This window comes from Furipterus horrens, unplaced genomic scaffold, assembly GCF_987537825.1.
Source record: "Furipterus horrens unplaced genomic scaffold, mFurHor1.1.pri manual_scaffold_2, whole genome shotgun sequence".
Classification (NCBI taxonomy): Eukaryota; Metazoa; Chordata; class Mammalia; order Chiroptera; family Furipteridae; genus Furipterus; species Furipterus horrens.
The window spans coordinates 214863080-214887787 of record NW_028327172.1 but is presented as its reverse complement, the minus strand read 5'-3'; the positions used below and the strand labels follow the sequence as shown (position 1 = coordinate 214887787).

The 24708-nt window shown below is 54.8% G+C and overlaps 1 protein-coding gene across 3 annotated transcripts in view; it reads left to right on the top strand.

Moving 5' to 3' along the window:
- The window catches only part of EVC2 (EvC ciliary complex subunit 2), a 63493-nt gene that overhangs the window by 23202 nt on the left and 15583 nt on the right, over nt 1-24708 (top strand). For all 3 annotated transcript variants that reach the window (XM_090267093.1, XM_090267092.1, XM_090267091.1), the window contains exons 8-12: nt 7778-8102; nt 14372-14611; nt 16769-16944; nt 18826-18985; nt 21666-22120. In XM_090267093.1, the coding sequence (XP_090123219.1) occupies nt 7778-8102; nt 14372-14611; nt 16769-16944; nt 18826-18985; nt 21666-22120 (1356 nt within the window). The remainder of the gene's footprint in view (nt 1-7777; nt 8103-14371; nt 14612-16768; nt 16945-18825; nt 18986-21665; nt 22121-24708) is intronic.

Below are 24708 nucleotides of genomic sequence, written 5' to 3'. Positions count from 1 at the left end.
ACACCCCAAAGCCACCGCCCAGGTTGCCTTTGCTCCTGTGTCCTTGGACTGCGCTCTTTGTCCTTGGGTGCAGTGATTTTCGGAAGGTAATTAACGGCTTGGTTATCCCAGCATGTCCTCGCATGGGGCCCTTCTGTGCTGGGCATGTGGCAGACCCTGCTGGGTGCTGCAGGGTCCTCATTTCTGTGCCCCGACAAGCAGAACACGGATGCAGCACCCATGATGGCACACTCGTCACTGTGGCCAGGGCTGAACAGGAACAGGAGGAGTGGGGGGCCTGCTCTAGTTTGGAACCTCAGGGAGGCCCCTCTAAGGGAGGGTCAGTTAAGCTGAGACCTGAGTGATGAGCGCTGTGTGGGGGCGGCACGTGCAGAGCTCAGGGCACAGCATTTGATGACCAAACAAAATGACAAGCCCTGGCTGCTGGGGCTCAGTGGACTGAGTGCCGGCCTGTGAACCAAAAGGTCACGGGTTTGATTCCCAGTCAGGGCACAGGCCTGGGTTGCGGGCCAGGTCCCGGTTGGGGGCGTGTGAGAGGCAACCAATCAATGTACCTCCCGTACAGTGATGTTTCTCTTCTCTCTTTCTCCCTCCTTTTCTCTCTGTCTAAAAGTAAATAAATAAAATCTTCCAAAAAAAAAAAAAAAAAAAGAAAGAAAGAAAGAAAGACGACGAGGCCAGGGTGGCAGGAGCCTGGGAGGCGGGCTGGAGGGTCACGCACAGCCGGCGCGCACCGTTACGCGGAGCATCCCCGTTGCCCGTCTTTGTCCTCAAACTCCCGTGCCCGCATGTCGCGCACAGGGCTGTCGGCGGCCTCCGTGCCGTCTGCTTGTTTGTGATCTCGTTGTATCCTGGCTTCCCCGTCCAGGCAGGAAGTTCACGACAAAGGCAGGAGCTTTCTGTCTTGTTGATTGATTTAATATTTCCGTGCCTCAGTTTCTTCGCCTGTAAGAAAAGGGAGAATCACCTACCTTGTAAGGATTAAATGACTTGATAGTCATAAAGCTGTTAAAACAAAGCTTGTATACATAGAGGCTCAGCTCTTCATCTCTTCAAGGACCGTCATGTGACACGGGTGATGATCTCCTCGTTGACCTATCGGGAAGCTAGGCTCAGAGGCAGCAAATAGCTCACCTCCGTCGCCCAGTGCTGAAGGGGGGGAGCCGAGGTCGGAAACGCAGTGTCTGTGACCCCCAGCCCATGGCGCCTTTCGCATGTAATGAGATCGGTCAGAGGGGCCTGGGAAGGAAGTTCCCAGAGGGTTCGACCCAGCAGAGGAGCTCTCTGTTCCCTTTTGTCTGTTCAGAGCTGACTGTGCTGTCGGGGTCTGGTCAGCGAACGGATGGGGAGTAGACGGTGATCGGGGAGCCCCCCAGACAGAAAGTGCTAGGGCACCTCCCTGCATCTGCAGCCCCTTCCAGGGAGCAGCTCAAGGCCTAGAGGGGCCCCCCAATCTGACTTCTAGACAGAGACCTTTAAGAGGAAAACGTCCAAGAGGAAAGACGCAGACTGCTGACCCTGCTCTTACAGTACATTCGAGTGCCTACCAAACTAAAAACTCTGGCTCATCATCATCTTTACTGATGTTTTGCTCACCCATAGCAACTGTTTTTACTCTGACTTAACTTCCCGTTACCGTTTTGACAGTGAAGATATTCGGGAGGCATTTTTCTCCCTAGATTTCCATTGTCCAGCCCCTCGAGCTGACAGTATAGAAATATGATCGATGACCCCCCCCCGCCCCCCCCCAGAGCCTGGTGCAGTACCGTCTCCATGGAAATGGCTCCCAGGGGGAGAACGTCACTCTCTCTACTCCCGAATTGGCGTTTGTGGTCTATTACTCACGCCAGCTGACTGGTAGGTGCCTGGGGCGTGTTGTAAAAAATGGCCACGGCCCTTTCTTTTACCCCCTGAATTAATTATCCTTCACCGTGATGAACGAGTCCTCGTCCACATTCAGGGCAGCACTGACTGCCCTGGGTATCGAGTCCTGTCCTAATTCTGTTCTGACACCTTGCTTGCCGTTTGCGGAGGACATGATTAATTTTTATATGAAATAAATAAGCAAAAGGACACAAATGCCACTCGCTTTCTAATCACCAGTAGCCTATGAAAGTATCGATCGGTCCTGGGGTGATGTATGCCGTGCAGTTTCTCTTAGAAAGATGTTATGCTGGGCAAGCCTGTTACTGAATTTTAATGGCTTACCTTCATCAGGTGCTTCCCATGGGCCGGGGGGTGATGTGAACTCCATGGGAAGTCACTCGTGTACAGGAGGGCTGTTGCTTATCCAGTATGTATGTCAGCAAACCAGGCCTGAGCAGTGCGGTCATCTTTAAAGTGGAGTGAGTGACAAGGTGACATGTCTGTGACGGGGAAAAACTGCGTGTTCCCTGGGAGGCCGTGTGTGGACCCTGATGATGTTACCAACTCTGCCAGCTTGTTGAAGTGGTAAAGCCGTGTGAGGCTCTCTGTCCAGCACGTGTCACTCAGAAGGTCTCTGTCTGTCTCAGAGAGCCAGCAGGGACGTTTGGGGGGCTGGAAAATATGAGCATTTTATTCTGTAAGTAACTAAAAATGCCGTAGGGTATTTCTGATCAAGATGGAGGCATGGGTAGACATGCTTTGCCCCCTCGCACAGCCACAGAGAGAATCACAGCTATTTCTCTAAATAAATAACAACCAGAACCATCAGAAAATCGAGCTGTATGGAAGCCCGACAATCAAGGATTTAAAGAAGCCACATTCATCCAGACGGGTAGGAGGGGTGGAGTCACAGAGATGGACGGGGCTGAGACGTGGAGTGGCTCAGACAAGTGGCGGTGGTGGCGGAACAGCGGTCCCCACATTTGTTTGCGGTGGATAAAAATCAGGAGGGATTCTTCGGGAGCAAGCGATCCAGGACCCAGGCCAGACTGCACAACCCAGGGCTCCAGCACCAGGAAGATAAATCCCCATAACTTCTGGGTGGGGAAACCAGTGGGGGGTGGGGTAGCAGAGGAAACTGCCCAATCTGTAGGAGAGTTTGTTTAAAGGTCCCACACAGACTTAGAACATATGCAAACCCACCCACTCTGGCACTCACCACCAGGGCAACAGCTGGAAGGACGCTAGTGGCGTACAGGAAGTGGGTGACATGACTGGAAATGGGGCAAGTGCTGGGCAAACCTCCAGAAGCCAGGAGGTGGCATTGTCCTCTCTCTGAACCACCCCCCCACACACACACACACAGAGCCACAAAGCAGTGAAGCAGGTTGCCCTGCCCTGGTGATTACATAAGGCTCCACCCCACCGAATTTACAGGTGCCTTTTATAGGGAGTCAAAGCAGCTCTACCCAATACACAGATATACAGATACACAGAAACACACACAGGGAGGCTGCCAAAGTGAGGAGACAAAGCAATATGGCCCAAATGAAAGACCAAAACAGAACCCCTGTAAAAGAATGGAATGAAATGGAGATGGCCAACCTCTCAGATGCAGAGTTCAAAGCACTGGTGATCAGGATGCTCAAAGAACTCAGAAGAAATGAAGATTCCACAAAGTGAAATAAAGAAAAATCTGTAGGGAACCAACAACAGAGAGGATGAAGCTGAGAGCCAGACCAACGATTTGGGACACAAAGAAGGAAAAAGCATTCAACCAGAGCAGCAGGAGGAAACAAGAATTGAAAAAACCAAGGAGAGGCTTAGGAACCTCTGGGATAACTTTAAACGTGCCAACATCCAAATCATAGGGGTGCCAGAAGGAGAAGAGGAAGAGCAAGAAATTGAAAACTCAGTTGTAAAAAAAAATGAGGGGAAACTTCCCTAATTTGGCAAAGGAAATAGACATGCAAGTCCAGGAAGCACAGAGAGTCCCAAACAAGTTGGACCCAAAGGAGACCATGCCAAGAAACATCATAATTAAAATGCCAAAGGTTAAAGAAAAATAATCTTAAAAGCAGCAAGAGAAAAGCAGAGAGTTACCTACAAAGGGGTGCCTATAAGACTATCAGCTGATTTCTCAAAAGAAACTTTGCAGGCAGGAAGCGACTGGCAAGAAGTATTCAAAGTGATGAAAAGCAAGGACCCACAACCAGGATTACTCTGTCCAGCAAAGCTATCATTTGTAATGGAAGGGCAGATAAAGTGCTTCCCAGACAAGGTAAAGCTAAAGGAGCTCATCATGACCAAGCCCTTATTATATGAACTGTCAAAGGGACTTACTTAAGAAAAAGAAGATCAAAACTATGAACATTAAAATGACACCAAACTCACAACTATCAACAACTGAATCTAAAAAATAAAAACAAAATCCAACTAAGCAAACAACCAGAGCAGGAACAGAATCACAGGTATGGGGATCATGTGGAGGGTTATCAGCTGGGAGGGGGAGGGGGAGAAATGGGGAAGTGGTGCTGGGACTAAGAAACATAATTGGTAGGAACAAAACAGGGGAAGTTAAGGATAGTATCAGGAATGATGAAGTCAAAGAACTTCTGTGCACGCCCCGTGGACATGAGCTAAGGGGTGCACTGCTGGAGGGAAGGGCAGGGGGAACACTCTGCACCTCTGGTTGAGAAAATGAAAGAATGGAATGAATGAGGTGTCGTGTAAACTGGATGAACTGGGTTGTGTCTCAAGGACATGAGCTCTTTTGGTCTGAGATGGTCAAATGTGGGCATCAGAGAGAATAATGGCTATAAATACGTAAAATACACTAAGCGTGTAAAAATCTACAATTTCATAACGATGGGAGGCAGGTAGTCTCCTAGGTTCAGCTAAATACTGGGACTCACAAGACTCCCGTAGGCCACACTCGGCCCCATCTGAGCAGGAGGCTGGAGAGTAGGCGCGCAGCCGCGTGAGGCCAGGGCTGGGCCTTGTCCTGTGGGTGTCCTTGCCCCAGGCCACGCTGCGGGCTACGCAGCTGTCCCAGAGGCGTTTTCTGCCTGGGGACACAGCGCGGGGGCAAGGTGTGCGGCCTCCACAGGAGCCCGTATCTTTTGTGACAACTCACAGGCCGAGCTTCCAGGGTCCCACAAAGGATGTGCGCATTTCAACAGCCCCCTGGCTCAGGGAAGTGGGAAGTGTGACTTGCCTGGTAAGTGTTTATGGTTCAGCGACAGGGCCTCCCATCCAGCCGTAATTTACCGATCAGGCATCATTTCACCATAAACCTTGTAATGTGTAACATGACGAAAATTCCAGTAACAGTTCGCCAAAGCTCAGAGTCTCAGGGAGCTGCGAAATTTTATTAGCCTTTTGCCCTCATACTAAAACAAAATAAGCAAATAAATAAACAGACCCAGACTCGTGGTTCCTGGAGGTTGCCAGGACATCAACTTTTTAATTAGCAAAGAATCACACACCAATCTCATCTCCTCGCTTTATGTCAGTCACTGAATGGTGACGGGAAGTTGCTTTTTAAAGTATTTCAGCTTTAAAAATGCAGAAGTGATAGAATTAGAAGATGTGCCTTGTCCGGCTCCTGATGATGTCACGGATCTAGGTGACAGTTACCAGTGGATGCTAAAACCACTCGGTGCACAGCTGATAGGGAGCTTTGTAATATGGGGGTCGCCTGTCACACTTGAACCTGTTCCCCCACCACGGTACCTGCCTGCCCATAGTCTGGTCACGTGGGAAGCACGTGGCGCCCCTTCTGGGTATTTTGGAGAACAAACGGAATCTGACCTGAATCAAGACCTTCGGTCTAAGGAGTAGTTTACGGGAAAAGCAGGGGCCGGAGGGACAGTGACGCCCTGTGGGAGCCACCAGCCCAGTCCGGGAAGTGGACGTCACACAGGACGGTGGCCTGGTTTCCCCAGCTAACCGGTGGCATAGAAGGAGAAATGGGGGGCAGCGCCAGGGGTTCTGTTGGCTCCTTGGATTAACCTGTCAGCTGTCAAAATCACTTCGGGACATGGAGGTCGTTGGAGCAATGATGGATTAGTTATTGGAATTTTTGTTAGTTTTATTTTATTATTTTATTAAATTTTTTTTTATTGATTAGAGAGAGAGAAGAACATCAATTTGCTGTCCCACCCATTCATGCATCATTGGTTGCTTCTTGCATGGGTCCTGACTGGGGATTGAACCCGCAACCTTGCTGTATTGGGACGGTGCTCTAACCAGCTGATCTACCCAGCCGGGGCTTGTAAATATTAATATTTTAAGCGTGATGCTATGACGCATGAATGATATAAAGGTTAGGTAAGAAACCTATGAACATATGTATCCATTTATAGGTGTATGTATACACAGGTAATTGTGTACATCCTTGATAACATACAACTTCTTGACAGTTAAAGATGCACACGGAGGAACTGATCAGTAAAATGGGAACTGGGAGTTGCTTTACCATGCCCAGGCAAACAGGGAAGGGAGTGGCTGGAGCAAGCCCGGTAAATATCGACAGGTTTTGAAACTCTGGAATGATTACATTGAGAGTCATACTGTTCTACCCACTTCCACATGCTTGCAGATTCTGGTCCTAAAGTTTTCTTACTGCCTTTCTATTTGTAGAATCAAATGCCATTTTCTCCTGTCGAATTCTCAAAGATCGTTCAACACTGCTGGGGGACTTTCCAGGAAAGCTCTCTGGCAGGTGGTGCCGGAGACTTCAGCACGTTGCTGCTGTTTGACTCGGCGAGTTCCCACGTCGGGGAACTGTTCACAGGAAACCGCTGTGAATCGCAGGCAGCCTTAACGAAGCTGTGACGGCGGGGTGCTGTTAGTCTGCAGTCTGTGAGCGCCCCACGTGGGCCCCGTTAGAAAAATGGCTGATTGGATCACGGCACGTCACTTGGTGAATTCTTTCAACCATCATGAAGGGAGCTTTTGCGGTTCTGAAACCACTGGAAGATGCCTGTTACAATATTAAGTGAAAAAGGGAAGGACCCTGTTGTACTGGCATCTGTGTAAACGGTGACATTGATGGGACATATATGCATGGAGAACAGAACTGGAAGCACATACAACAAAACGCTCTCCCTGGTTCTGATCGAGAGATGGTCCTGCAGGGAATGAGCCTCTTTCTCTGCGCCCCTATGGCCCAGGTTTCCTGCCACGAACATCAGCCTTTTCCTGGGCGTCCTTCTGTAGCACGTCACGAACCTCCCATAAACTGGCCCACGATGAGGTGCCGTCTGACGCGCTGCTGCAGACACAGCCCTCCTGCGTCCCCCAGCCCAGGCAGGGGGAGGCGCCGTGGCCCTGTGCGCGCGTCCCACTGGTGGGTAGAGCAGGCTGAGACTGACGGAAGCGCTGAGAGGACAGCACAGAGCGGGTCACCCGCCCCGTGCCCCGTCACATCACTGCGGTGCACGGTTACAATTAATGAACCGACATTCATTCATTATTAATGGAAGTCCGTACTTTAGTCAGACTTAGCTGTTCCAGGGTCCCGTCCGGGGCAGCACATTACCTTTAGTTCTATGTCCCTAAATTACTTTTTATTTGGAAAAAGAAAGTAAATTTTACTTAAAAGCCCTCCTAATACAGTAACTACCCCTTGTCCCCATGGTCTCCTGTAAGGATTATGACTGATGTTAGCTGTGTTCCTCTCGCTCCCAGCCCGGCACCTGCCTGCTTACTAAAGAAGGGTCTGCTCCCCTGTCCCTGGCCTTCAGCCACCGGTGGAGCAGAAGGGAGGGAGGAGAGGAGGAGGAGGAGGGCGAGGAAAAAAGGAAGCCCTCACCTAGGAACAGCGTGACGCCTCAGAGCTGGGAGGGACTCTGGTTTCCGTTGCCGCTTCGTGTGACTCTGTTCTCTCCTCCTCTGTGTGCCCCAGGCTGGAGATGGCGACGCTGAATCGGGCCGACGCGGATCTGGAGGCCTGTCGCACCCAAATCAGCAAAGATGTCATCGCCCTTCTCCTGCGAGACCTGACCAGCAGGGGCCAGCTCTCCGCTCAGGCAGAGAGGAGGGTGGGCGTTCTTTTCAAAAAGCAGTTTCTGTGGCTGGAGAAGGAAATTCAAGAGGAGTATGATCGGAAGATGGTGGCGTTGACGGCTGAATGCGACCTGGAAACCAGGAAGAAGACAGAAACCCAGTACCAGCGTGAGATGGCCGCGATGGAGGAGGCGGAGGAGCTGCTGAAACGCGTTAGCGAGAGGGTGAGGTGGCTCCGGAAGGTGGGCTTCCCTCCTTCCTCTCGGGGATCCGTCATTTATCCGTTCATCCCAACATCTGGCCGTCCACTATCCATTCATCATCCACGCATCCACCACCCATCCACCCATCCATCCATCTCTCCATCCATCCACCCATCTCCCCATCCATCCACCCGTCCATCCATCCACCTGTCCATCCATCTATCCATCCATTATCCATCCATCCATCCATCCATCCATCCACCCATCCATCCATCTCTCCATCCATCCACCCATCCATCCATCTCTCCATCCATCCACCCATCTCCCCATCCATCCACCCGTCCATCCATCCACCTGTCCATCCATCTATCCATCCATTATCCATCCATCCATCCATCCATCCATCCACCCATCCATCCATCTCTCCATCCATCCACCCATCTCCCCATCCATCCACCCGTCCATCCATCCACCTGTCCATCCATCTATCCATCCATTATACATCCACCCATCCATCCATCCACCCATCCATCCATCTATCCATCCATCCACCCATCTCCCCATCCATCCACCCGTCCATCCATCCACCTGTCCATCCATCTATCCATCCATTATACATCCATCCATCCATCCATCCATCCACCCATCCATCCATCTATCCATTATCCATCCATCCATCCATCCATCCACCTGTCCATCCATCCATCCAACATCCAACATCCATCCACCCATCCATCCATCTCTTCATCCATTCACCCGTCCGTCCATCCATCCATCCATCCACTCATTTGACCATCCACCTGTCCATCTACGCACCCACCTGTGCACCCACCCACAGCCACCCACCCACCTGGACGCACTCAGAAAGCATTATTAATCACTGATTCTCAGGCACCGGGCTTCGCCGAGAAGGTACAGAGAAAAATGAGGTGTGTGTTTGCATTCAAGGAGTCCGTAGTTTAAGAAGGACCCTCATGAAAAATGTGACATTATCCCACTGTGTTCGTGGCGCCGTGGGAGGTCGTGGGAGAGGAGAGAGGCCTCATTCATGACGTCAGTGCGCGCGGGTCCCTCGGGTCTGCCGTCGCTGCAGCTGGCTCTCTCCAGCACAGGCTCCGGCGTCAGACGGGCCTGGACTCCCTTTCTAGCCTGTCTGGCTCTGCTGCTGTGGAGCAAGGCTGGGGCACCCCCTCGGGGCGCAGGGGCCGCGGCGCCAGGCGAGGACTGCGGGCTGCGCACGTACAGTGCTCTCTGAGAGCCGCCCCCTCCGCAGCCCAGGCCCGGCCTCCGCTGATGGGCGTTCAGCCCTCCTCTCCCAGGAGGCGGGCCGGCTGCCGTCTTGAAAGGAACCGTGCCCGACTTCTTTCCTGAGCGTGCCAGATCTAGCCTGTTCCCGCTGTTCTCCATGAAAGAGGGGGCTCCTTCGGTCCCCGTGACCTGAGCCCACATGTCCGGTTCTGAAAACCCCTCCCCCTGGCGAGTTCTAACACCCACTCAGGGACACGCTGCTGGCCTCCGCTGTCCGTTCCCCAGACTGTGGGCCGTCTGCAGACTCCCCTGGAAGTGGATCTGCAGCTCTCGGGTGACAGCGGGGGCGCATCCGCGGTGAGACCGTGAAAGGGCCAGCTTCACGCTGTCTGCCCCCACCTGCTCCCTGCACCTGAGGCCTCCTCACCCTGACATGCCTCTTATTTTAGAGTGCGGCTGGTGTTAGGTTTGGCTCCTGGTCACAGGCTTGGGGGCTTCAAGCCACAGACGTTTATTCCCTCACAGCTCAGGAGGCCAGATGTGCAAAGTCAAGGTGTCCTCCTGCCATGTCCCCTCTGCAGAGTCCGGGGGAGGGCCCTTTCTGCCTCTGCCAGCTTCTGGTGGCCCCAGGCGGTCCTTGGCTTATGGCCACGTCACTCCAGTCCTGACCTCCGTCTTCACACGGCTGTCTTCTCTCCTAAAAGACCCTGTCATGTCCTGATCTCTTTCTCGTAAGGACACTTGTCATTGGATTAAGGGCCCACCCAATGATCCAGGATGATCTCGTACGATCCTCTAAGGACCCTGTTCCAAATAAGCTCACATTCACAGGTTCTGGGGTTAGGATGTGGACGTGTCTTGGCGTGGGGAGAGGGGTCACCATTTAGCCCACCTCAGTGCCACTGGCTGAGCCTGCCCTCCGATCTCCCTCAGGACAATGTTTACTGGTCAGATGTGTCCCTGGGCCGCGCTCTAAAGAAAAGGGTGTTTAACGCACTGTTCAGTGATTTAGCACCTAAATGATCTCATGATCTCTCTCTTTCTCTTCTTTCCTAAATTTGTTACAATTCTTTCCCTGTAAAAATGATATGTGTTTGATGAGGGAGACTTAGAAAGCACCGGAAAGCAGTGGTGGGCAAACCAGACCCATGTGCCTCATCCGCCCAGCCTGCTTTTGGCTGGCCCGTGGTGGTGGTGGTGGGGACTGAGAATGGTTTATACATTTTAAAATATGATAAAGATATAAACAAAGCAAAACAAAAAAGTGGAAGAATAAGCGGCAGCGACCTCACGTGGCCTGTGAGCCTGAACTGTTCGTGTGGCCTTGCGTGGGGAAGTTTCCCACTCCGGCTCCGAAGTGTGAGCAGGAAAGCCCTGGAAAAAAGGGGGACACCATCCCACCTCTTAACGGAAGAAGGTCACTCCTGGGCCTGGGAATGGGGCTCCTCCTGGGCCGCGGACCCTGGGGCCACCGTGACGCTAAGGGGGCCCCGCTCCGGGCTCCGGGACGTTGGCACGCGTTTCGGCCTTTTGCACCGTACTTTTTTTTGTTTTACACAAAGTCAGGGTCCCTTGGTTCATGCAGTCGCTCGTCTTGCTTGCGTTCACTTGGCCTTGCAGCGCAAGCGTGTTCTGGCTGCAGCGGGCGCCTCACACGTCCTCAGCATTTGCCGCGTGGCGGGCGTCGCTCTGGGCGCGTCACACAGCTCATCGGAGCTTCACACCAGCTCAGTGAGGTGGGGACAGAGCGCACCGCCCTTTCACAGGTGAGGGAGCGGGCAGAGAAGGCCACCTGCCCGAGGACACGCAGGTGGGCCCAGGGCTCACACCCAGCGCCCAGCCACGGCGCTCGCTGCCACCCTGGTGCCCCACCACCCATGGGCCACCCTGTCCCGGGCTGCCGTGGGCCGTGTTGACCCACCCAGTGTGCTTGGACCTCCCCAGTGCTTTGCTACCAAAAGCTGCCTGGGGCGGTGCAGTTCTGTCCCCGGGCAGTGTCTCCCGCGCTAGTGCTCCCTGGGACGCCTCACCTGTGATCTTCAGTGCAGCCCGTGATGCGGAGCAGAGAACGTGAACTCCTTCTGCTTTGAGACGGGGAAACCGAGGCCCGGAGGGGTGGTCCCTTGCCCAGCTTTCTGACAGCAGCCACTGGTAGGGCAGGCTGTGTGCTCTGTCTGGGGACTGTCTTCTAGCACAGGTGCCTCCTGGCCTTAAAGAGGAGGTGGCGAGGGGCACGGCCAGCCCGGAGCTGTCTGTGGCATCCGCGCTCCTTCGAGAGTGTCCTCAAAGATCCCGTACGTGCACGGACTCTTCCGCTGTAACCGTCTCGGATGGACGTGATTTTATCAAGCATTTCTGCCGTTTGCTCCTCTGGCTAAGCTGAGTACACGTCACAGTTCCCTGGGACGGTTGCACGTGTTTGATGGTGCAGATGTTCCAGCACAGCCAGACAGGAAGTGCCCTTCCTGGGCGGTACCCGCCACCCCCACTTGCGCCAGAGGACAGGTTGCTTTTCTAGACACTCAAAGCCATGGAATCAACATGCCTCAGTTCTCTGAAAAGTCTGTTCTAGCGGAAGGTTCAGCAAGGACTTGTGGGTGTGTGAACATTATGGTAAAATGCACATTTTTTGCCAAGACTTAAAATATAAAACTTCATATAAAAACCCAGACTTCCAGCTTCTGTTAAAAAATGGAAAGATGAGGCTGCACTGGGTCCCTGTCCCTGCAGGGCCCTCTGTGCTGGCCTGAGTCCCAGCTGGGCCTGCAGGCAGGGCTTGCTCTCTTCACTTTGCCTCAGTCCCCACCACTCCCTAGTGTCTCTCTCGCCAGGCCACTTCATTCATTTTTGCACATGACGTTTCCTACTTGGGAGGTCTGAGGTGTGCCCCATGCTTTAGGGTTTAGTCGTCTCAACTGTGCCACAGAATGATCGAGCTAGGTTGGAGGATGGACAGACCCACTTCTTTAGGTCTCTGCACCCCCTTAGGGGGGCAGTGCATATGGAGATTGGAGGGGGTTCCTATCCAGGCTTATTTTAAGGAATGTTTCACTGTGACATGAACATGTCAATGCCTCAGGCTTTACTCTTCAGCCGAACTATAATTCTAATAACGAGGACATATAATTTTATTTTAGGATTTGCATGCGTGTGCATGCACACATATTTTTTGGTCTTGGCTCTGAGAAGTTAAATAGATGGCACCCCCTATTTCATTTCTATGAACTAAAATAAATCAAGGTTGGCTCTTGTGGAATTTTATACAGCTCAAAACGTCGCTTGGGTGGTGAGTCGACCTCACTGGGGACCAGCCACGCCCTGGGTAGCAGAGCGCCCCTGGGTGCCCGAGTCGGCCTGGCACCCTCCCGGGGCGCGTGACTTGCATTCCCGAAGTTAGACAGGCTTCGCTGTGAGTGCCACTTCTCTCCAGAAGAGTGACTCAGAACGGTCTGATCTGATCTTTTTTATAAAACCAGCTTTGCGGAAGGATGGTGTTGTTTTCTGGAGGCCAAGGCAGCCATGACTGCTGGGCGGGCCCCTGGAGATGCGGCCAGGGCTGTGCACCGATGTCCCTGTGTCTGGCGCTGTGGCTGCTCCTCCTCGCTGCGCTGGGAGCGCCTGGGGGCAGGGGTTGCCACCGCTGCTGCTTTCGGGGCCAGGTTCTGAACAAACTGAAAAGTCAGTGAAAAGAGCTGGGAAGGTGGAAATGCGTATTTCGCCTCCATAGGCCTGTGAGTGGTTGGAAGCGGAGGCAGCAGGTCATGACTTGGGGACCGGGGAGCCGGCGACGCTGGTCCCTAAGAACAGAGTGCGGGCGGGGTAGGGCCCCCGGTCCTGTTTAGCGGAGGGGGCAGCCCTTGCCCTGTGCCATCGTCACCCGTCTGCCTTCCTGGGCCTCTGCTCAGCCGCATCACGGCTGCTGTCCCACGCCCTCCCACCACCCGAGACCAGGCTCCTCTTGACCTTGACCCTTGCCCCCTGGGATTGTTGCGCCCTCCACCTCTAGGACAGGTGCACTGTCCCTCACTTGGCTCCACCAACACGTCGCACTGCCCAGTGTCTGTGTGGTTTCAGAACCCGGTGCCTGAAGATTTGGATTCAACTTCCTCCCTCTTCCCCTGAGCACAGAGAGAAATGGGGAGAGACCCTTAGTGTCTCTGAGGGTGTGCCCTCTGCCCTGCAAAGTGAGCGTGTGTGTTCCTGTTCGGCTGTGTACACGGAGTGACTTAAAGGGACACCCCCTCACCATCTCAAGTGTCCTTGGCGGAGCGCTCCGTGCGGGTCTCACTGGCTTGCACTGGGGTCCCGGCCGGGCTGCCTTCTCTGTGGAGTCTGGGTCCCGGTCCCACTCACTCCTTCCTCACCCTGGACCACGCAGCATGTGGCCCTGCCGTCACTCCCCTTCGCTGCCCTTTGTACCCAGATAACCGCCACGTGGGCCTGGTTGCTGCCCTTTTCTCCTCGACTAAGTTACGAATGAAAGGTGACGGCGCCGGGCCTGAGCGCCAGACAGCACAGTCCTTGGCGTCGGTTTCCCAGGCTGTTTTCACACAGTTTGGGTGCAGATTTCCACCCCGGCGGGTTTTTTCCTTTGAGATTGTTCTAGAAAACATTAGGGTCACAGCGGGGACAGGTTGCAACAGCATCTCCCAGAGCCTACAGCCTCACCATTGTCAGCCTGGGACATTGTGTGCGTGTGTACTGTGGACACGTGTGTGTCCCGTGTGAGTGTTCATGCTCCTGAGTGTATGTGTGTGCACCTGTGTTTGCACGTGCATTGCGTCATGTGTGAGCAGGCACTGGTGCATGCACGTGGGCATGTGCTATGCATGCATGGGTGTGTTTGCATGGTGGGTTGTGTGCATGTGTGCACGCATGCATTTCCATGCTAGGTTGTGTGCATGCATGTGTGCTGTGTGTTTGCATGTGCTGTGTGTGTGCCTGGTGGGTTGCTGCATGCGCGTGTGCATGCACGTGTGCGTCCGCGCCTGTGCGTGCCCGGCTGGCGTGTCAGCCCTCACGGCCGCCTGCTCTCCCCGCAGTCCGCCGCCGAGTGCAGCAGCCTCCTGCGGACCCTGCACGGCCGGGAGCAGGAGCGCCTGCGGAGGGCCCTGGCGCTGCAGCAGGAGGAAGACCTCGCCAGGGCGCACCGGCAGCTGGCCGTTCTCCAGAGAAACGAGCTGCATGGCATCTTCTTCGCCCAGATAAGGAGCGCCGTTTCCAAAGGGGACCTGAAGCCGGAGGCGGCTAAAACGCTGCTGCAAGACTACTCTCAGCTCCAGGTAACGCCCCCGGTCACGCCCGCTCGGGGGTGGGGGGGGTGGGGGGGCAGGCGCGTCCCCTGAGCCGGCTGGTGGGTTCCTCCCCTCCCAGGGCTCAGTTCTGCTCTCCTTCCCTTCCTCTTTCGCTCTTTTTTCACGTTGTGGACGAGTGAACCCTCTTCCTCCGACCCCAATCTGCCGCAATGTCTGCGCGAGTTTCCGGAAAGCAGGGAAAATGGGGGCCAGAAGCCCAGGCCTGGGACTCGGGCTTCCTTGAACTTGAATTCCAGCCCCCCTACTCCCCAGCTGTGTCCATTTAAGCAAGTTACTCAACTTCTCTGAGCCTCAGTTTCCTCATCTGTAAAATGGGGGTGACAGAGTACCCCCACTCACGCGTGTGATGGAGGGTTAGTGAGCTGATCCACAAAAGCCAGTGCCCAGAACAGTATACGTTTAAAATGACAGAAATACGCAGGTGCATAAACGTACGTGTGTGTGCAGGGTCTACAGTCTGTGTCCCAACATGTCTGGGTGAGTTTGTGTCTGTTTTTGCACCGAAGCGTGAGTGTGTTATTAACGCTGACTGAATAAATTCCTAGGCGGCAGTGAAAATAGCTTATCTGAGACTGTCCACAAGGCTCGGAATTTCTCCTGCAGCCGGCATGACGTACTCTTTGAGCACACCTACACACACATGTGCACACAGCGTGAAGTCACTGGTATGCAGATTTCAGGTCCCGGCGCAGGCCCAGGGTGTGAGGGCTGCCACAAGGCCGGATAGTGCCAAGAGGAGACCATGTGACCACGTGAGCTTTGGGAGTCAGGGCCACTCCCAGAAGGCACTGGGGCAAGAAGAGAACAAAGCAGCCTCTTCGTTTTGCTGTAGATTTAGGGTTTCTGCCCCCATGGCCTCACCTGGACGTGGACAGGCTTTGCGGTCCTTGTCCTGCTCACGAAGAGCCGTGTTCACTCTCAGGGCTAGGATCACCCGGTTAGGAAGGACATACATTGTTGTTAATCACACTGGGGTCAAAGAAGTAACCAGCGTGGTGACCGTGGTGCTGCTGCACGGACGACCTTGACCGGAGCTGCTAAGGCACCTGAGGCTGGGACTGTGACTCCCCTTGGGTGTTGGTCCCGGCCACCAGCTCACGTGGGTCCGTTCCACGGGGAACATGCGTGGGGACCCTGCTGCCACGACCTCCCAGCGAGATGCTGGAATTGGGCCCCTCCTGCTGACCACGCGGCTTCCTCCGTCTGGACGGGGCGCGTCCTCAGGTGTTGGAACTGGCGACGCCATAGCCGTGTGTGGAAAGGAGACTGTCCGTGGCGCCAGATGTCTCTTGTGGAACAAAGTGCCACGTTCAGTAGCCCATGGCATGCACAGGATTCCCACGGGGAAAAGCCAGCAGGGCCCATCCGTGGGGCAGCACCGCTGAGACTAACAGGTTTAGTTCCTGCTGACCTAACTACTAGGCCACCGGCCAGAACCGCATGCGGGGCGGGCAGCCTGCTCGGGAAGTAGAGCACAGGCCCTGGAGTTAGATGGTTGCGTTCCAGTCCTGCTCAGCCATGGACCAGCTGGGCGATGGAGACTCAGTTTCCTCATTTGTGAAATGGGAACAAGAGTCCTGTCCCCTCGAACAAGTTTCATGAGGTGAGAAGGGCCTTGGGCCCCGTGCCGGGCCCCGGGGAGACACCCAGGGTTAGCTAGGTTACTGTGCTCTCTTGTGTTTGGCCGGGTTTGGTTCATTTTGTGGACCGAGGAAGAGTTCTTGCTGCTCTTACTGAGTGTGGGAGTTTTGGGGGTCAGGGCCGGTGGCTGATGGACCCCAGAACGGCCGCACCTGTCCCGGTGCTGCATCCGGGACACTGCGCAGGTGTGCTGTGTGCGTGGGCGAAGGAGCGTCACTGACTCGTGGAAATTCACGTTCCGTTTCGCAGGGCAGTGGAGGTGTTTTGGTGACTCCTGACCATCTGGTCCCAGGGCTGTTCCCAAAGCCCTCATTTTTCACTCATGTATCATTGTCAAAGGCCGGGAGGTACAAGTGTTCCTTCCGGTGCCCCGACTCCTGTCTGTATTTTTAGGCAGGAAATGCAATACTTTTAATGTCTGGAAAGAATTTTCTCTAAATTTTAATTAGGCATGTTTTCTTGATTTTTTTTACTTTTTAACAGGAGGATGTAGAAGAGTTAATGGACTTTTTCCAGGCCAGTAAGAGGTTTCATCTAAGTAAAAGGTTTGGCCACAGGGAGTACCTGGTGCAGAGCATCCAGTCGTCAGAGGCCCGTGCGCAGGGGCTCCTGAGCACCGCGGCAGCGCAGCTGACCCTCCTCATCCAGAAGCACGAGAGGTAACCCCCAAATGCCCCAAACACCCCAAATGGTGCAGACGACCGCCTTGCCCCACGTTCCTCACCCAAGACCACCTACTGCTGTTCATTCCTTGAGTGCTCTGGCTGCTCCTTACTTTGGTCTTAAGAAAAATCCTTGCCCTGGCCAGTGCAGCTCAGTTGGTTGGAGCATCATCCTGTACACCAAAGGGTTGCGGGTTCAATCCCCAGTTGGGGCGCATACGGGAGGCAACCTATTGATGTTTCTCTCTCACATCAATGTTTCTCTCTCTCTCTCTCTTTCTCTAAAATCAATAAGTGGATCCTCGGGTAAGGATTTTTTTTTAAAAAGAAAGAATAAAAGTCCTCTGGTTGTAAGGCTCCGTTGCGTTATAGAATTTAAAACACTCGATAGGCGAGACACCCGTACCATGAACCCCCACCATTCAGCTCCGGGAGGTACCAACTCACGGCCGGTCCTGATGTGGCTCTAGGTCTCCGCCCCGGGTTATCCTAAAGCAGGTCCCTGACATTTCACTGGGAAATCCGCGGCGGAGGCTGGGCCCCGGTGCCCCGCTGGCTCCGGCATTCGCCTTTGGAAGGAAGTACAAAAGCCTGCGTGGTCTCTCTCAGAGCTCCGGGAGGGGGGTGTGGCCAGGTAAGCCGGGGGTCGCCCCCCAAATCAGTGCCTCGGCTCCTTCTCAGCCAGGCTTAGAGGCGCTTAATTATGAACAGTGAAATGTATTCTCTTTAGGTGACAAGAAGCCCTGGCATGACTAGGGGCGTGACTCTAACGTTGGTTCCGTCATGATGAGTGGTTTTCCCACTGGTTCCACTAGACAATTTGATCAGGACTCCGAAACTCCGTTGCCCTGTTTAGAGACGGTGCTGTAAGCGCCCCTCACGTGAGCACTAGCCGCCCGAAGGTGCTAATGAGTTTGTCACCGCAGTGGATTTGGTGCTCCTGATGCGTTTTCGCTCCAGCGAGGGAGGCGCGGGGCCTCGCTCTGAACGGACGCGCCAGCTGGGTCTGCGCCGCTCTGAGCTGTTACAGGGAGGTGTGTTCTAACTCCGGGGTTTAAGCTCTGTCGGGAAAGTCCGGCACGGACTTCCTTCTAAAACATGTGTCCCCCATTCATTCATTCATTCACCTATTTGTTCCTTTGCGATGTTTCCATGGAGACTCTGCCCAGTACCGAGCAGGCGGCCCAGCGCAGGGATGCAGCCTGACTGGCATCACATGCGAGGAGCAGAGCGCATTGGCAGGATTCTTCAGAAAAACAGAAAAAAATAACATGTGTGGGGGGCATTGGCTCATGCAGTTACGGGGGCTGAGAAGCCCCCCCGTGCTGTCTGGTCGGCAGACGAGCCCAGGAGAGCTGATGGTGTGGTTCCGTCTGTGTCCCGAGGCCTGGGAGCCGGGGCAGTTCCGGTCTGAGGGCAGAAGTGTGATGAGAGGTCCCCGCCGGAACAGGGAGGCAGGGAAAAGGGGGCCCCTTCCTCCACCTCTAGCCAGGCCCCAGACTGGAGGAGGCCCACCCACACTGGGTGGGGAGGGGGCAGTCCGCTCTATGGAGTCTGTTGCCCTCACAGACATACCCAGAAACCGTGTTTAATCTGGCCGCCAGCCCCTGTGGCCAGTCCCGCTGATAGACCCCCACGAGCGCTCCCTCCGTGTACCTCCTGGACGGGGCCCGTGCGCAGGGGTGCCTCACCTGCCCTCCGCTCTTGGGAGAGCCTGCCCATACCCCAGTGTCTCCCTGACTATTGCTGCCCCCGAGGCAGGTTCTCCTGGTGGTGGGCCAGCTGCTTGCCCGCCCCGGCGCCGGCCGTGCCCTCCTGCGTCTCACGGGTGTCCGGCACTAACTGGGGACGGCACTAACCCAAGTCTCCCTCTCCTAGAGCCGGGTACTTGGACGAGGACCAGGCGGAAGCGCTGCTGGAGCGGGCGCAGACGGACGTCTTCTCGATAAAGCAGAAGCTGGAGAATGACTTAAAGCAGGAGAAGAAGAGGCTCCACCAGAAGTTAATCATGAAGAGAAGACGAGAGATGCTGCAAAAGGTACGGAAGGGATGTCGCCATTTATTCTTCACGCAGCTATTCTGAACGCCTGCCTATGCCAGGGGGCACTGGGACCCGCGTGGTGACTGGCTATCTGGGCGTGGTGGGAGGTGACCGTTAGGGACGCCGTCCGGCCCAGCCTCGGCAGAACAGTGGGTCTTGGCAGGGTAGTCACGTCTGCCTGGCCCAGGGGACAGGAGTGAGTCATGACAATGCCGTAACGTTTATTGAGTGACTTAGTCTGTTTGGGCTGCTGTCACAAAGTGTCACAAGCAATGGAAATCTCTGTCTCACGATTCCGGAGGCTGGACGCCTGAGGTCAGGGTGCCGGCAGTTTGGGGCTCCGGTGGAGGCCCTCTTCGGGGTTGCACAAGGCTGACTGCTCCCCGCACCCTCACGTGCTGGAAGGGGCTTGGAGCTCTGGAAGCCTTAGATCCATCCATGAGGGCTCTGCCCTCCCAACCCAAGTGCCTGCCAAAGGCCCACCTCCCGACTCCATCATATTGGGCATCAGGTTTCAGCATGGCAGTATTTGGGGAACACAGCATTCAGATCACAGCAGAAGGTCAAATACCCAGGAAGTGACATGGGACTGAACCCAGACCTGGCTGACCTAGAGCCCTGGCCACCACCTTCTTTTTATTTCTTATTAATTTATTTGATTTCCTCTCATTTAAAAAAAAAAATTTAATTCTCACCTGAGGACATGCTTATTGATTTTTTTTTTTTTTAGTTGGGGGGAAAGAAAGAGAAACAGAGAAACATTCATGCGAGATAGAAACAGTGGTTGGTTGCCTCTCGCATGTGCCCCCACTGGGGACCGAACCTATAACCTAGGCATGAGGCACGTGCCCTGACCGGGAATCGAACCCGCAACCTTTCACTTTACGGGATGATGCTCCCACCAACTGAGCCACCCGGCCGGGCGCCCTGGCCTTGTTCTCGACACTGACCTGCTCAGCTGTTTGCCCGCCTTGCAGAGGAGAGAGCAACATGAAGCGCGTAAACGCATCGTAACGGGCTCGCTCACCCCGCGTGCGGTGCGCTCCGGTAGCGTGGAGAGGAGGCTGCCCTTCCTGTTGGGAAAGGCTTTACCGAGCACACTCAGCCTGAGCTGAGACCCGGGGCACAAACGCACGTTTGATGCATCCGAGGCCAGGAAGGACGTTGCAGGCAGGGGGAAGGTGTCCTGTTTGAAGGTGAGGTGCTCAGGCAGGGGTGCCCTGCTGTGCCTGGGACCGGAGAGTGTGTGGAGTCGGGTGTGGGGGGCAGGGGATGAAGGCAGGGGCGGGGTGTGCCCAGGAGTGAGGGCGCCGTGAGCCAGGGTTACCTGCATTGGAGGACAGTGCGGAACGCTGAAGGGCTTTCCAAACCCACGAGGGGCTCTCGCGCTCGGCCCAGTGAGATCTGACAAGGACCCAACCTGAGATAGTGAGCCCGGGGGAGGCAGGGACCCAGTCAGAGGACGTATGGGAGGTACAGGGTGACACTGAGGTGCTTGTCTGGCACCATCCAGGAGGGAGGGCAGGGGATGCAGAATAGATTTGGAACTTGATTGCTAGAAACTCTGCTTTTAACGACTGAGTTTGGGGTCCAGCAAGAAGCCATGACTCTCACCCTGACTGTTGAACTCCACCCCATCCTGAGCAGCACCTCATCCATCTCCTTTGGCTCAAGGGTTGGAACAACGATCCTTTTCTCTGATGGGTGCGCCTGGTGCGAGGTTAGGATCAGGAAGGATGGACGGACAGCCAGGACCGCAGCCATCCTCCGTGAATATTACTTCTTGTAGTTACTTTGATAAATAGCGCGAGTGGCAGAGTAAGGATGTAGCTACACAAAGGCAAAGACTTACGTTGTCTCCCCGGCGCTGGGCACACCTTGTATGTAGAATGAGGGGATGGGCGCTCGGGTCACAAGGACCCATGAACATAGGGAAGACCAGGCACACTCTCCCCAAATGGAACCGAGACTGTCTGCGGGTGTGCTGTTAGAAAGAACACCGCGATGGACATCCTCATGCAGATCAGCTTTTTATTCTACCACCGGGCCTTTGCTCCTGCGGTTCTTTCTGTGAGGAACATTCTTTCCTTCTGTTTAAGCTGGTTAAGGTTTGCCCTCATCCCTTGGGTCTCGTGTGGATCTCTTCCCTTAAAAGGCCTTCTCTGGCCTTACTTTTTAATCACCTCTCACGGGTCTCCGGTTTTTTCCTTCTAACACTCCAATGGGCAGCTACAGCGTCCCTGGGACGCAGCCCTACAGTAGCAGACGTTCATTGATCTGAGCTCTGCACCGGGCACTTCTCTCCGAGTAACTCACTGAACCCTCATGGCCCCTCTGCGAGGTGGAGCCACTGTGCAGATTTGGCTGTAGAGTCACAGCCGGGATCTGATGGTCACTTCTGCTGACTCAGCTTGTCCCTGGAGAAGCTAGGGTTGGAACCTGGGGCGGGGGGGCAGGGGTGGTCCTGCCTCCCGGGCTCCACCTAGGCCGTAAACGAATGCTTGATACATGTTGCACAAATGACGTGTTCACTATGGTTTGGGTTACTTCCTTAAGGATAATTTTCTAAAGGCGGGCTTGTTGGGGAAAGAGGCGCAGACAGATCCCCAGTGGTTCCCCAGTGGCCTTCATGTACTGAGTCTGTCCCTGTGTCGCTTCCTTCCGGAACTCGCGGCAGCACAAGGAGCAGCGGAAGGAGCGGCTGGCTGTCGTGGAGGCCTTCCGCGCCGCCGAGGACGCGGGCCAATACCTGGGCCAGTGGCGCAGCCTGGTGGCGGACCACAGCGCCGCCCTGGAGGAGCTGCAGGGGCGTCTGGACCAGGCCGCGCTGGACGACCTCAGGGCTCTGACCCTGTCGCTGTTCGAGAAGGCCACCGAGGAGCTGCGGCGCCTCCAGAACTCCGTGGTGGCCCAGGAGCTGCTCAAGCGCGGCGTGCCCTGGCTCTTCCTGAAGCAGGTCCTGGAGGAGCAGGGCAGGGAGGTGGCTGCGCGGGCCGAGCAACTCGAGGGCCAGCAGAGGGACAGGGACCAGGAGGGCGTCCAGAGCGTGAGGCAGAGGCTGAAGGACGATGCTCCGGAGGCCTCGACGGAGGAGCAGGCGGAGCTGAGACGCTGGGGACACCTGATCTTTGCGTGAGTACCCACCCCTGCGTGATTACACCCTCTCCCGTCCCACTGCAGGGGCGGGACGGCTCCCACCCCGAGGGTCTGGGACGGCTGAGCACACGGCCTCTGACGCAGGACAGGTGGGAGTGGCAGCAGTTTGTAAGTCACTGCAGCCCCGGGGAGAAGGGCACCAGGGCCAGTCAGGGGTCGCAGTGACCAAGCGGGGGCTGCAGGGGGCAGGCTTTGTAGCAGCAAGAGGGCTACGTGCCCCTGGCTCCCACGGCAGGGTGGGCCTGGCTGCTTTGTTTGAACAATTTCCTGGGCGGACCGGGAATGAAACCCACTGCTGATAGAGAAGCAGGAACTTCGTCTGGTCCCTGGAGGAGAAGTGATGTTTAATGGGGTGGGGGGTGGGGGGGGGTCCTCTTTTCTTAATATGCCTCTAAGTTGGTTTTCCTTTCAACAAACCCGCCAAGCCACCCACCTGGAAAACCCCATTCAAGCCAAGAAACAAAACCAAAACCCTTTTACTCTTAAACTCCAGTTTAAGTTGAACCTGAGTCAGTTTAAATTCTGAATCCATAGCCCTTCTTATTAGAAATGGTTCCTCTGACATAGGGTTGTGGAGGGGTGTGGGGGAGGGGTGGCCGAGGAGGAAGGGGGGGAGTCTTCCTCTGTGTATCCGGTAAGTCCGGCTGCCTCCCGCCCTGCCTGTCGGTGCCGTTGCTGCTGGCCCCACACCGTGGCCCCTCTCTGCCCAGGCCCGCGCTCTTCCCGGACCCCTGGAGCGCCATTCTGCAGGGCCCACCCTTGCTCGGCGGCAGTGACCTCCCGCGGGACAGGGTCTCCCGGGCCTCCGCCGTGTGCTGCCTCCTCAGCTCAGTGCTGTGCCCGGGGGCTGACCTTGTCACCAGGGAGAGCAGGTTTTCTCAATTTTTTGCTCTTCCTCTTCTCCTCCTGGCACCCCTATGGTTTGGATGTTGGCACGTTTAAAGTTGTCCCAGAAGTTCCTAAGCCTCTCCTCATTTTTTAAAATTTTTGTTTCCTTATTCTGCACTGGTTGACTGTTTTTTTCTTCCTTATGTTCCAAATCATTGATTTGAACCCCGGTTTCCTTCCCTTCCCCATTGGTTTTGTGTGGATTTTCCTTTGTTTCACTTAGCATAGCCTTTGCTTCTTCTCTTATGCATTTGCTGTACTCAAGCATATCTGTCAAGCCTCTGAGCATCTTTATCACCAGTGTTTTGAACTCTGCGTCTGTTAGGTTGTTTATCTCCTCCTTTGTGAGGTTGGCTATCTCCCCGTCGCTTAGTACTCCCACTGGAACCTTGATCCGTTCCCCCTTTTGGGCCATACTTCTCTGTCTCCTCATTCTGACAGGTTCCTGTGTGTGTTTGCCTCTGTGTCCCAGGTAGAGCTGTCGCACCTGTTATGTTGTAAGGGGCAGAGCCTTAGGGATTCATCAGTACAGGGCGACCCGTTTCACCACGTTGTGGCGCTGTATGCAGGGGAGGGGTCTGAGAGGGAACAATGTCGCTTGCCCAGCACTCGCCCCTTTCCCAGGCACTTCTCCCACTTTCATACGGAACTGGCGCCCCTCTAGCTGCTGCCCTGGCCGTCGTTCCCAGAGTGGGTGGCTCTGCGGACGTTCTAGGACTGTGGGGGCCCTTTAAACAAGCGGACTGTGCTGAGAGACCAGCAGTTTCTTCCTCCACCCCAACCCCCACTGGTCTGCACAGTCAGGAGCAATGAGGCTTGATTTTCACTGGCACTGGGACCATGAGCTGTGCAGTCTGGTCTGGTGCTGGGAGTGCTCCCCAGGTGTCCCTCCCTAGTTTTTAAAATGTGTGACTGTGCTTGCTGCCGGCCGGCCTCCGCTGCTGCCACCACACCATGTCCTCTCCGCCCCTCCTACCTGTCTGGATGAGTATTTCTTCTTTATATCTTTGTTCGCTGGACTTCCATGTAGTTTGATTTTCTGGAACGTCTGGTTGTTTCTAGTTTTGAGGTAGTTGTGTTCCTTCTTAGTTGTGGAGGGAGATGCAGCAGGTCTGTCTAGGCCTCCATCTTGGCTGGAAGTCCTTAAAATTTATTTTTCAATTATAGTTGATGTATGACATCATACTAGTTTCAGGTGTACAACATGGAGACATTTAGGTCACTTTTAAAGGGATCACTCCAGAAGGTCCTGCACCCCTCTGACACTGTCCATGGTTGTCACAGCGTTATTGGCTGTATTTCCTAAGCTGTGCTTTCTGTCCCTGTGACTATGATTGGAACTGGCAGTCCGTGCTTCCTCACACCTTCCACCTTGTTTGCCCATCCCTCCTCCCTGCTCCCGTCTGACGGCCATCAGTTTGCTCTCTGTTCCTATGAGTTTGTTTCTCTTTTATTTGTTTGTTTATTTTATCCCCCAGATTCCACAGAGAAGCGGAACCACACAGTACTTGTCTTTCTCTGTCTGCTCAGTTCACTTAGCATCATGTCCCCGGGGTCCATCCATGCTGTCCCGAAGGGCTAGAGTTCACGGTGGCATTATTGGCAGTAGCCAGGACACGGCAGTGCCCGGGGCCCACGGACGCGCGAGCGGGGAGAGAGCTGTGGCGCATGTGCAG